Genomic DNA, 12,892 nt, shown 5'->3' on the forward strand with positions numbered 1-12,892 from the left:
TGTGTATGGTCGTAAGTACGGTATAGTTGAAGTCTTTTTGCTAGCTCAGTGACGTACGGAGTACTACCTACCTACCTACCTACCTACCTATATGATTGATCTACCCCGAGCCCTGTCCACCGCAATCCGAACCATCCAGCATCATCCTACGAGCCAAGATACACCTCCTCTCTATGCGTAGATAAAAATACTCTTTTAAAATCCCGTGACGGGTCTAGAAGCTCTTGGTTGTCAAACCATAGTACTGCAGTAGGGCTCAAGAGTGTGAGACCTCTTGGCTTGAACAGATTCCTTGCAACGATCGTATGTCTTTGATAATAATCTCCCATTGAAGCCTTATAACCTCTTCGGTGAAGTCATCTACGTAAAAGAGCCTTGTATTCACGTAATTGTTCTTCATAAGGGCAAGAGAGAGAGAGAGAGGGTGGGAGGGGGGTTGGAGAGCGCGGCTCTAATTCCAGCTTCATCATGCGTGCGGCGTGTCTGGACATGGCGCCAACTGTAATCCGAGATGGGGTACAAATTGGCAGGACGAGCTGTGCGGAATCGAGGCAAAGCCATCGCCCCTATTCAAAAAGGCTCTATCTACTCGACGTGTCTGGTTTTATTACAGGTCTGATATGAGACCGTGGGTCAGTTGGATAAGCTGCCAAAGTCCGAAAGATCAACGGGACATGTAGAAGAAGGAGAGGAAGAGACTCCCACAGCTATGTCTGTCTATACACATACACGGAGCTGGCGTCCCCTCAGGCTCATAGTGTGACCTGACCCCGTAGTCTGAGTCGCCTAGGCTTGGAGGACTATACGAGGCTTGGAGCCAGGGAAGCATCAAAGTATCAGTTTGTACAAGCTTGGCACAGCACGATATGAGCCACAATGCACATCGTCATTTGGAACGCATAACGAAGTTCGGATGAACTGGATCCGCCACAGCAAAGCCTTGAGATTTCGAAATAGTAGGATCTCTCATCACTTTTGATCATCAGAACTAGCTCGCTCGTGGCCTTTCAATCCCATTCCCTTGGAGACCATCAGACGACCAATTCAGTTCCGATGATTATGGTGATCACGTGGATTCGGTTACTTCCGGTCCGGGTTCCGGGTGCCTGACATAAAGGGACCAGCGATACTGTAGTTCAGGTATCCTTGCTCGCTAATCCATGGCAATCCAAGAGTCTGGGACAAAACTCTACACTAGGATGGCCGGTAGTTTCCCATCCTTCATTACGGGGTAGTTGTATTATTGCCAAAGTCTGTTTCCCCGTACTTCAAGCGCTAGCATATCTGTCTCGACGCGTTGTTTAAAGCCGAGGTAAACGCCGATGTGGGCATCACCTAATATATAGATGCGAGCATCGTCGGTAGCATATCTTCAGGTCATCAAGTCGGTAATAAAAAATGGAAAAAAAAAAATTCCTCAAAACGACTCTTGAATTCGATTACAATTCTGGAGCAATCATTGCTTTCTCTCCCTTTATTCTTTTTCAACTTCTCGATCGCTTTGAGCTCTTAGTTAAAGTCAACGTACCTTCCATTTTCATCACCCTCACTCAGGCTGACAATTCCTTAACAAAATTCGGGGTTAAGCTTTGCAGCTCCGAGCTTGATTCCCATTCCTGACGTTGCCCCACCATCCGCTCAAGGGGCGCGTGCTGGCTGAGGAGGAGAGGGAGGACTAGAGACTGCTTTTGCTGCTGCTGCCATTTACGCCGTTGTCTTTTTCTTGCTTGCGGTGGTGTGCCGGTGGCTATGGGCGTGACTAGAGAGCTCGTAACCTGCTTCGCCGCCGTCGTTAGGATTGGGAAAGGGGGTGGGGATGTAGTCGCGTTCTTGAACTTGGGCTGAGGCTTGGGCCTGGGCTTGGGCCTGGGCTCGGGCTTGGTCTTGGGCTTGGCATTGTCGCCCGATTTCGAAGAAGTGGATGAAAGACATTGATATTGAGGCGAAGTTGAGCGTGCCTGGGCAGGTGAGAGGGGAGTTGCCTAATGCCTTATCTCGGGATTGGGGGAAGAGAGGGTTTTCTTTTTCTGGGATCCTACCGTAGAAGCAGGGCTGGAAATAGTACTGGGATGGGTAGCGTGTTGTGAGGATGTGCATGTGTGGCTTTGAAGAGGGGAGGGGCTGAATGGCTCTCTTACAGGAATACCCGCGAGTAGTCAAACGTCGGGTGGGTGAGGCCGTGTGAGGTTCTGGCCACGGAGCCGTGGAGGGCGATGGTTATGGCTAGGCCGACAGGTGCGGAGGCGGAGCGAGGTTCGCAGGATCTCGGCCGCGAGGGAAGAGTGCATGGGCGGGAGGTGGCTAGAGATGTAGAGATGTTGTCCCGGGTTCATATCAGCAACTTCATTCTTTGATACATCTTGGGGAACTTATCGGGGGAGAGAGCTGAGAAGAGATTTAGGAGGGGAGGGGAGGGGGGAGAGGGGGCATCAAAGCTTACATTTGAGACGATGAATTGGAGTTTCGCCCCAATGATGATGGTCGTAGATAAAATGAATCTGGGCTGTCAATCTGATAGGGAGGTGTGTGGCTGAAGTGTTATTATGGTTGCAATAGGGGTCGTGGCTGTGGTTATAATTGTTGAAATATAGTAGAGGTAATAGAAACGATGATGTATATACAGTGAGACTAGCGAGATGTGTGATTTGCAACCAACTAGTGGCTAAAAAGAACCACAGTTCTATTTGTGGCAGTATCGGAGCTTGGGAAATATATGCCATTGGATTTGGGTTCGAGTACTTTCGGGGTTTTGATGATCGTAGACCTGACTTGACCCCAAGAGTAGAACAGGTGAAGCTGCTTAACCAGCGCCAGATTTTGGCACGTCTGAAGCATTTGTTCATTATGCAGTAATACACTTCGATGCTGCACAATTCCAGTGAGCTGTTCCTCTGGAATCTTAAGGCCGCATAGGCTGCCCGACCACATCCTGCGAGTCGGCATGAGTAAGGGTGCAGTGGCAAGAGTCGAGACGAAAAGGAAATACTAAGACAAGAAATTGAAAAAGAATAGACGCTTAGGGTAAACAGATTCACGAGGAGAGAGGGGCAACAAATTTAGCTTCCCACAAATAAGAAACGAGGAGCAGAGAGTCTATCGCTGGATAGGCTTGCAATATGGAGCATAGGGGGACGGTAGGACAGCAGGTTGTTGGCTGACCGCCTCTTGGGGCCGGTGGTTTGATTGTACGCTACACGATTCAAGCAGCACAGGCAGCCAGTTGTAAATGATCGGTAAGAAAATGTTTTGGCGCCAAATTGAGAGAGGGCGACGGCGAGATTTAACGGTGAGAAAGCTGGGTGAGGTCTGTTGAGGTCTGTTGAGGTCTGTTGAGGTCTGTTGAGGTCTACACTGTACTGTCTGTACTGTCCGTTCAGTACCTACCTTTTGTGCTATGCCCTCGGATTAACTCAGACCGGATCAACTCAGGCCCGGCAAAAGGAATCGGGTCACGTGTATTACAGACAAAATCCCGTCCACATCATGTGATCCGACTTTGATTGCTAATTAGATTATTAAGGGTCCATGCCCGCCACGCTAGACTCGCTTAGATCTTGGCTCTACACACTGCACCACGACTGCCAAGAAGGGAGCGGAAAAAGTTGCACGGCGGGCACTTTCTTTCCTTAGGCCGTCAATTCCATCAACTCCCCAACATAGCTCAGCTCAACTCCCCTCAACTCCCTTCACCTCACTTTCACCTCACCTCACCTCACCGCCGACAATTCTTTTGCTGGTCCCTCGAAACCCTCCTCGCTCCATTCCATTCCGTCCCCTTCATCTGTACCGTCGTACAGAACTCCTTTGAACCATCTTCCCCCCAGGTAGGTCTTTGCGCGACTTCGGCTGTAGCGTCGCTTCGGTTTCTGCTTCACCTTCACCGTCCCTTGCGACCCGACCCAAACCCCACTATCCCCATCATCATACAAGTCCAATTCTACTTCCATTTCCCTCCAAGGAACATTACCACTTCGACACAAAATCAAGACGCACACCTTCATCAGAGACCAAGCCCAAACTGACAAGCTCTTCACCCCTCCTACAGAACTCGATCTTTCAGTCGCCAATCATGGATTCCTACGGTGCTGCTCCTCCACCTCGTGGATGCTACAACTGTGAGTGACCGTTCCTTCATTCCGATCTCAATTCCTCCCGACCACGACACGGCGACCATCGGGCTGGCCTCGTTTGTCAGAGAGAGAGAGAGAGAAAGAGAGAAAGAGAGAGAGAAAACTTGGGATTGGAAGGATTTGAAAGTGGGCACATACACACACACAAACGATCTGTGACGGAGACCTCCCGTTCGACCCACACTTCTATTGCGCAGGCTACATACAGTGATACCAGCTAACATGGCAACTCAGGTGGCGATGCATCTCACCAAGTACGGCTTCCAGGAATATCTTCCTCTGCCCTTTGCTAATCTTTTCAGGCCCGTGACTGCCCAACCCGTGGCCCAGCTAAGTGGTAAGCTCCTTCTCCCTCTCGTTCAAAGATTATCAGCTAACGCGGCATAGCTACAACTGCGGTGGTGAGTGATGTCGAGAGTGCGTACCTCGCCTCGATCAGACGACTGATGCGAACGCAGGTGAGGGACACATGAGCCGCGAGTGCCCTGATGGACCCAAGGACAAGACCTGCTACAAGTGCGGTCAACCAGGCCACATCTCCCGGGACTGCACCAACCCCTCCTCTGATGGTGCTGGCCGTGGCGGATTCGGTGGACAAGGTGGTGGATCCCAAGAGTGCTACAAGGTAAGAGGGTCTGGCAATCCCAGAGGCGACCCTTGACCTAATTCCTCCCAGTGCTCCAAGATCGGACACATTGCTCGCAACTGCCCTGAGGCTGGTGGCTACGGTGGTGGTGGCTACGGTGGCCAATCCGGATACGGTGGTGGACAAGGTGGATACGGTGGCGGCGGCAGAGCTCAAGGTGGACAAACCTGCTACTCGTGCGGTGGTTACGGCCACATGTCTCGTACGTTTGCGCGTCTCTTCCGGGAAATCTCTCACTGCCAACCAGCTAACGCCTCCAGGTGACTGCACCCAAGGCCAAAAGTGCTACAACTGTGGCGAGGTCGGTCATCTCTCAAGAGACTGCCCCTCCGAGAACAACAACGAGCGTACTTGCTACAAGTGCAAGCAGCCCGGCCACGTCCAGGCTCAATGCCCCAACTAAGCTGTGGTTACACGTTTACGATAGGCAGTAGATGCGGATGGACGACTGATGCGAATGAGCGAACGAGACTTCTTCATTTCCGAGAAGCACGAAAACGATCGATACCCCGACAGAGAGAACGCAACAGCTTGGACAGGTGGTTTGACGATTTGCTGATGGATCCTTGCTTACCTTTGCAACCCCCGGCGCCTATTGTATAAAAGTAACTCGACATGCCTTCATCTTCACTGCTTTTTTCTTTCTCTCTTCACTCAACACAATCTCCAAAATATGCTCTCGTTTTTTTCTCGGGAGCCTGTTCTCCGTTCTGCGGTGTGCTCCCTTTTCATCTGATGGCTGTCGGGTCCTCGTGACTCGGACTCGGCTGTCTACCTTCTCAAGAACTCTTCTGGGATCTTTCTCGGGCGGGGGCATCGACAACAAAAAAAGTTCTGCTTGCACGTGTATGCTGGCTCAGTTGGTGGTGGGCATGATGCGATTGATTCGATTTGACGACGACGGAAAAGTACGAGGATGAATGGCGGGCTCCTGTCTCTGTGTGAAAGAGAAGGAAGGTCACCAGGTTCATGCGGCTATGACGGACGGGCGGGCGATGATAAGATGCGAAAAATGAAATGAACCTCTCAGCATACTAGACAGGAAAGGAAATGCAGAACAAGCAGCGCATGGACGAATCGTGCCTTTCGATTCTTGTGAAACTCGGTGACTTTGGTGAGGATGATGATTTGGACCTTGGTAGAGCTCATGGGCCGAAGGGGTATTTCGAAGGTATTTCGAAGGGGTATTTCGGGGTAGTTCGATTCATGGGGAAACTCTGTCTGTGACTTGGTAGGTATTGCGGCCAGCCCCATCGCTTCCGCACACACGTGGACTCTGCGAGACTCGAATTGGCAACCATGCGGATAAGCAGGTCAGAATTGAGTTGTGAGCAGATTCCCCGGGAGCGATTTCGCCATAAGCATTTTCGGTCGACGCCGCAAGAGGATCTTGCGGCACGCAGGGCAAAAGTCACGGGTTGAAAAGGCCGCTTCGTCCACAGTCACGAGGCGCAAGCAGAGAGGCTCCAAGCATCGTCGTACGTATATGTTCAAGAGGCAGAACGCGACTCACCGAACTGACAGGTCGGACCGACTCCCTTCCGAACCTTTACCCTGAGATCAGGATCTCCTTGCAGCTCCGCCTCAGAGTTTCCTTCTCAATCCTCGTCGCGGCGGCAATATCAAGCGAGTATTTCAATGCAGCACGCAGCACGCAGTACACAGCTCCACCGGCACCCAATTGATGGCCATCCCGGACGGTGCGAGAACCTGAGCGACACGGCAAGAGCTCTGGGGATTGCGGCGATGAAACGTGCCCGGAATGAGATCGACAGCTTAATTGAGGCCAATCACGTGGGCGAGGTGACAGCAGGGTTGCCCAAGATATCGAGAAAGGTGCATGCGTGCACAGAGTGTCAGGCGAGGAAGATCAAGTGCGACGTTGGACCTGGCAAGGCGATCTGCACGAGGTGCTCGAGGAAGGAATCGAAATTTTGTCGTGAATAAGAGCTTACAGTCCTTACTAGAGGAGGGAACAGAGTAAGTCAATGTACCCAAAACCCTCCGGAACTGGAATCGATGCATCTACATCTTACTAATGTGTCATTAGGTGGAAATCGACAATTGAAGGGGATTCGAAATGCCTGCAACGAGCAGTATCAAAGATTCTTGATGTCCTGGATCTTCCATCGCTAGAATCCTTCCATCGGCCAACGCAACTCGTTCAGGTCGGTACACTATATTCTTTGGCTCCGGCAGGCGGATAGCTCTCATGTAATCGAGTGTCCTGGGACACTCGAAACATGCTGACCTGTTCTGGACAGGTGGTATCACCAGATCCTGTCATCGAACAACTGCAGGAGTCGAGAACTACTCGGACGGCTGTAATGGCCATGACGAGAGAGCACTCCTTGGATCCTGAAAGTAAGATGAACGATGCTCTCGTATCAGCCCCGATGGGTAGCGTATATGAAGTCGCGAATTCAGGAACCTGAGAAGTGACCCTAGTGGAGGATCCGGGAAGGCAGTCTTGGAGTACTTCATTTCCGAGGGCAAGATATCAGAGTCAGAAGTCGAGGGGCTTTTTGCGATATTCAGTCGGTCGCTCAATCACTATCTATGGGGCTGAATAGCCTTGGTACACGATAATTTGACCTCCGTGAGGTCTTCATCGCTTTTGCTAGCGGCGATACTCACAGTTACTGCATTACACATTCCTGGTCGAGGGCAGACATTTGACATATGCTACGCAGAGCTCATAGCACTGGTTTGTGACTCGATTTCGTAGTTATAGTCTATTGCGTCCGTTGTCTCGATCATCTTAGAAATTTGATTTCAAGGCTTTGCAGATAGCAGTGCCAAAATTTCAGACAGTGAGCGTTATCACGTCTTGGATGGGATTCGCGGGTTATGCATCGGTGCTTTCTGGCTATCAGACGTCAGCTGTAAGTTGCATTCTTGAGCCTTTCCTGCTGGTATATAGATGATCTCAGCGGTCAACCTCATCTGGCGACATTGATTCTACACATTTTTTTTTTGGTAAAACTTCGCGGGCAATTTTGGCTCCGATTCCCTATTAAAATTTCTGCGAAAAATCTTGAGCATAGGAGGAAATCGACAGCCAGAGATCGCGGTCGCAGATCCTGAAGCCTGTTACCGCTTATCATACTCAACAAGTCTTAGCGAATGTCAATATTGACTTTTTGAGGAAGGGAAATTATCAGGGCATGCTATCAGAATCGCAACGGAGTTAAACTTGCACCAAAGGTATTCTCGCGCCCTTAGAGGCTCACAAGACCATGTCGAAGGCGCCAGGTTATGGTACTTGCTTTACGTATGCGACCACCATTTCAGTATCGCCTACGGGAGTCCACCTGTGATCCACGAAAGCAAAACGATAACCTACCATGAGGAATTCCTCCCGCTGCCAGAAATCGCACAAGCGGATCTTCGTCTGCACAGCCAGGTAGGCGAAACAGGTCTGTGTGCCGTCCCTAGAGCACCGATGAGTGCTTACTGACTCTTTCACTAGGTCGCTCTTTTCCTAATACTCACGAAAGTGTACAACACACTTGGACCTGATATTGAACAGGTGTTGTCCGAAGAAGTCTTGTCACATCTACGGCATTTCAATGCTGATTTGGAATGCTGGAAAACCAAATGGGAACCTTTGCTTGCACCAAACCCCTACGTGTCTTTATATCCCGCATAAGGTGTCATCTGTGAGTGCCAATGCTTTTCTTCTCATGCCACGATATTCTTTGGGGACATTCAATTCGAGAAGACTCGCTAATCTCAGATCTCGCAGTGCATGAAAATTTTGGCAAATTACAAGTCAGCTCTCTTGCATTGCGAGGGCTCCAAGAGCCTGCAGAGCTCATGACCGGTCGGATAGAGCTTGCGGGTACTGCGACTAGCTCGGCTATGCCGAGTCTCCGAACGGTGTTGAATGATACCGACGTGCGAAAGTCGGCCATTGGCGTACCCATTTATCTGGTACGAGAAGCCCTTCTTGTTTTCCAATTTGAGTGAAGTTCTGGTAGATCTTCCGTGACCCTTCTTTTCATCAAGGGTTTCCTACGCTCGCTAACTTGCTAGAAGTCTACCATGATAACTTATTCCGCGGTCTTTCTTCTGAAAGTACAACAAAAGTGGGGTACCCTTGAAATAGGCACTTGATCCGGTTTTTGGTCCGAGACCAGTGAGTTTTACGAAACTGCAACTTTCCAAGGGATCTCTTGTCCCTCGAGTCAGAGTAGCTTGGTCGGATGATTACTAGAGATCGCCGCAGGGTCACGAGAACAATCGGTATATTGAACGGCACACAAGCTGGCGAACGGTATCTGTCAGGTCATATTGCTGCTGGACTAACGAAGAGGCTAGATCGCTATACCGATTGGGAGTCCCAGGAACGAACAAATGCTGCAAACATTCAACGAGGCATCCGTGCAAGATCACCGGATACTGCTGCAATCGATCAATCGGGGCTGGCATATCCCGTCGATTATTTGAACTTGGGGATGCTCGACAGCTCGCTCCCACTTTACGATCAGCATTACTGTCCCATGGGCTTCTTCGATGTCATGGCACCCACTTTTGATGCAGGAGGCGGCCATTGAGCGTTGGATTGTATTCGGCTGTACCGAGTAGATATCGTGCAGGCAGGTCGGCTACTTACTCGCTTCTTCCAGCTGTGAGCTACAAACGGGCTGGAAGGGGCTTCCGATAGGCCGGAAAGTGCTCAGGCGTTGGCCTGGATCTGCAGCCTGTGGGGAAAAGCAATTGCATACCGTATGTATGTACCGGTACGTATGCATATTGGTATATCGTGAAGGCTCATGTCCTCAGCAGGAACCTCTATTATCCTGCTGATGTATGTATCCGACGTGGCAAGCCGTATCATGGAGTACGTAGTTCATTCCGCATCCATCTCGTGATCATGATTCACGCACGACTCATCACATATATCAACCCAGATCTCTCGAACTCGCAGCTGTCGGGTCTCGCTCGCAACGGTCACGACTCACCCCACTCCAGCTCTTCTCCGAATTCCCCGGAAAAGTCGACTTCGAAGCTTTATGACAAGCGGTATGGGGGCGACAAGATAAGACTGTTTGGCCAGGCTTCCTCCGCATTGGCTTCTCTCGGCCCGAAAAATGATCCCGGGCATTTGTCCGCAGGCTCTCGCAGCCACTTAGCCATACGGAGTACATACTACTGTTTACTTCCCCGGTCGAAATGAGCTTGGCTCTCCACACTCCACACTCCACACTCCTGGACCTCCGACAAACACCAGCCGACCCCAGATCCACTCCAATTGAAACATCATGGCGATATAAAACTGCCTCGGATGCCTCTCTCTTGCGTCGATCAGATCAAAAGAAAAGGCCCTTTGGCGATACCTGATCTCGTCTTTCCATCTCATCTCAATTCCCTCACAACAACGAGTCTCATTAACCGAGAATGACGGACTCGGACTCCAAGAAAGATGAGCTTGCTCGAGTCGAAATGGAAGATTACCCTACCAAGGAGGACGCCGTGGACCAAGAGGCCTTCGAACTCCAGCAGGCGATACGGAACTATATTCCCAACACGGATGCGGAAAAGAAGTTGGTTCGGAAAATCGATCTGCATCTTATCCCCATCCTGTGGATCATGTATGTCCTGAACTATGTTGACCGCACCAACATCGTAAGTGTGCTATGTACCAACGTACGCGAAGCAACATATTTCTGATAAAAATTTCCAGGGAAATGCTAAGACCGCTGGAATGGACGATGACCTCAAGCTTGGAGGCGGCCGTAAGTTTGCAGTCGTCCATCGTCCTCACCTTTTCCTCCCTTGCTGACAATTCGCAGGCTATGCCTGGGTCATCTCAATCTTCTTCTTTGGATACCTCATCATGGAGGTGCCGTCCAACATGATCCTCTCCCGCTCGCGCCCTTCCCTCTTCCTCCCATTCATCATGCTTGTCTGGGGTGCTCTCAGCGCTGCCATGGCCTCTGTTCAGAACTACGGCTCCATCCTCGCCTTTCGTTTCGTGCTCGGCTGCGTCGAATCCGGCTTCTTCCCCGGTGTCCTCTTCATGCTGTCCTGCTGGTACAAGACGGAAGAAATCGGCAAGCGTTTCGCCATCTTCTACAGTGCTGCCGTCCTCTCCGGCGCCTTCGGTGGGATTCTCGCTGGAGCCATCACCGGCAATCTCGATGGCGTCCATGGCATCGAAGGCTGGCGATGGCTCTTCATCATCGAGGGAGTGGCTACAGTCGGCGTAGCCCTCATCACCCCGCTGATTCTCCTCGACTTCCCTCACTCATCCAAAGCCTTGAGCCTCGAGCAGCGACAGCTAGCCACCGTGCGGATCATTGTCGACAGCCAGGAGTCGTCCGGCGGCGACCGTCTCTCCCACTGGGAAGCATTCAAAGCGGCCGCGATCGACCCGCGCACCTACGCCTTCATGTTCCTCTTCGTGCTCGATCTCGGCGCAGGGACCATCTCGTACTTCATCCCGACCATCACCAAATCCCTCGGCTACTCCACCACCGACGCCCAGTACATGACGGTCCCGGTCTACGCGACCGCGACGGTCGTCCTCAACATCCTGGCGTGGAACGCCGACCGGGTGGGCGAGCGCCGATGGCACATCACCGCCTCGCTCAGCCTGGGCTTCGTCAGCGCGCTCGTGTGCGCCGTCGTCCAGACGCCCACGGCGCGCTACGTGATGCTGTGCTTCGTCGCGGCCGGCATCTGGTCCGCGCTCCCACTCATCATCGCCTGGGCGTCCAAGACGATTGCGTTCCCGGCCGAGAAGCGCGCCATCGCCATCGCGATGATCAACGCCGTGGGGAACCTGGCCTCGGTGTACGGGAGCCACCTCTGGCCGAGCGACACCGCGCCCCGGTACACCCTCGGCTGGGGCGTGACGGCTGGGTTCCTGGGCGGGGGAGCGGTCGTCGCGGTGCTGCTGCCGATCTTCATCGCGTGGGTGCCCATTCCACTGACAGAGGCCGAGAGAGCGCTGCGGGAGGAGGGGGATATGATGGCTGCAGCTGCCGAGGTGGAGCATATCGAGAGGAGCAAAGTCTAGATATGAGTCGGGCTGAACAGTGAATCGAATCGAATCGAATTGAATCGAGTGATCTTTCTTCAAACCGTTGATCCTGTGCCAGGTCTCTTTTTCCGCTCTGCACAAGGTAATATTCCATCCAGCCCGTGACCTATATCTATATAGTGCGAGTCGGCCTACATACACACCTACATACTCACAGCTTGCAGTATCCGATCCCAAATAGGCCGAAGGCTCTGAACCCAGCTCAAAGAAAAGCATGGCTCTCCGACGCTTTGAAAACACATCAGCATGTGACACTGCAGTGACTATCCAGCCCGCTCAGTCGCTCGTTTCGCACTATGCCTTTTTTTTTTTTCTTCCCTTCATCAATATTTCATTTAGGGGTAATATATTGGCATGGTATACTCTAACTAGAAAGCTAATCAAAAGAACCCAACGACAATGGATCGTACATTGACAATGAATTTATTTTCGTCCTCGCATTGTAAGTTTGTGTCGTATGTACTCTACTTGATCTGTAGGTGGATAGGTGGCCATCCAATTTTCCTCTGCATTTCTTAGGCCGAGCCGCATGGCAAAGGGTAGAATAGTATCATTCATCACCTTCCTCCTTGAGAATTAAGCTGGTCTGGCCCTTCTCAGACGGCTCGCGCGGCTCTCTTCCCTTATGATCACAGATCAGAGAGTCTTGTAGAAGATGGGGGGTTTTTTTTCTTGATGGTGGCGAGGTGGGTTTATATATGCTTGCGCGCTGAAGAGGAGACGACACGAGAAGACGGTCGTGTGATCGGGTCTCTCGGCTGAAGTTAAAGTAAGGGAAGGTGCATGCGCATATGTATGTATGTATGTATGTATAATGTATGTGCTGCAGTTGTATCAATCAGAGAGCTACGAATGTTACATTTAAGAATTCATCCCCATCTTGCAGGCTGCCAAGAAGGACCGGACCGGTCCTTCTTAGGTACCTATCTTGGGATACGCCGGGGCGTAGGGACGTCTATAAATATTATCTCCTGCGGGTAATGTAGTCGGCGAGAGAGCGCGGGCAGGACGTAACTCAAAAAATTGGTGGTGAGAATACATATGTACATACGCGCCGAGCTGGGC

The 12,892-nt window shown here is 51.4% G+C and overlaps 4 protein-coding genes across 4 annotated transcripts; 3 read left to right on the forward strand and 1 right to left on the reverse strand.

The window, feature by feature from the left end:
• Positions 1–1,456: 1,456 nt before the first annotated feature.
• Positions 1,457–2,943, reverse strand: L3040_005854 (uncharacterized protein; the record flags this gene model as incomplete). The annotated part of the gene is made up of 7 exons (XM_066154677.1): positions 1,457–1,472; positions 1,529–1,565; positions 1,622–1,982; positions 2,040–2,064; positions 2,139–2,301; positions 2,441–2,511; positions 2,765–2,943. 7 exons carry the CDS (start codon positions 2,941–2,943, stop codon positions 1,457–1,459), a joined length of 852 nt encoding a protein of 283 aa, XP_066011524.1.
• Positions 2,944–3,116: 173 nt separating this feature from the next.
• On the forward strand, positions 3,117–5,335 carry L3040_005855 (uncharacterized protein; the record flags this gene model as incomplete). The annotated part of the gene is made up of 10 exons (XM_007287860.2): positions 3,117–3,134; positions 3,798–3,824; positions 4,046–4,115; positions 4,365–4,384; positions 4,433–4,467; positions 4,518–4,531; positions 4,589–4,755; positions 4,807–4,978; positions 5,037–5,077; positions 5,204–5,335. 10 exons carry the CDS (start codon positions 3,117–3,119, stop codon positions 5,333–5,335), a joined length of 696 nt encoding a protein of 231 aa, XP_007287922.2.
• A 740-nt stretch (positions 5,336–6,075) lies between these two features.
• Positions 6,076–7,211, forward strand: L3040_005856 (uncharacterized protein; the record flags this gene model as incomplete). The annotated part of the gene is made up of 6 exons (XM_066154678.1): positions 6,076–6,089; positions 6,203–6,254; positions 6,301–6,579; positions 6,629–6,756; positions 6,827–6,944; positions 7,041–7,211. The coding sequence occupies 6 exons, from the start codon at positions 6,076–6,078 to the stop codon at positions 7,209–7,211; spliced, it is 762 nt and encodes a 253-aa protein (XP_066011525.1).
• A 2,968-nt stretch (positions 7,212–10,179) lies between these two features.
• On the forward strand, positions 10,180–12,090 carry L3040_005857 (uncharacterized protein; the record flags this gene model as incomplete). The annotated part of the gene is made up of 5 exons (XM_007287862.2): positions 10,180–10,407; positions 10,466–10,517; positions 10,575–11,797; positions 11,886–11,909; positions 11,992–12,090. 5 exons carry the CDS (start codon positions 10,180–10,182, stop codon positions 12,088–12,090), a joined length of 1,626 nt encoding a protein of 541 aa, XP_007287924.2.
• Between the last annotated feature and the right edge of the window lie 802 nt (positions 12,091–12,892).

This window comes from Drepanopeziza brunnea (genome assembly GCF_022702325.1).
Source record: "Drepanopeziza brunnea f. sp. 'multigermtubi' strain 214-2 chromosome Unknown ctg9, whole genome shotgun sequence".
In the NCBI taxonomy this organism is placed as follows: domain Eukaryota; kingdom Fungi; phylum Ascomycota; class Leotiomycetes; order Helotiales; family Drepanopezizaceae; genus Drepanopeziza; species Drepanopeziza brunnea.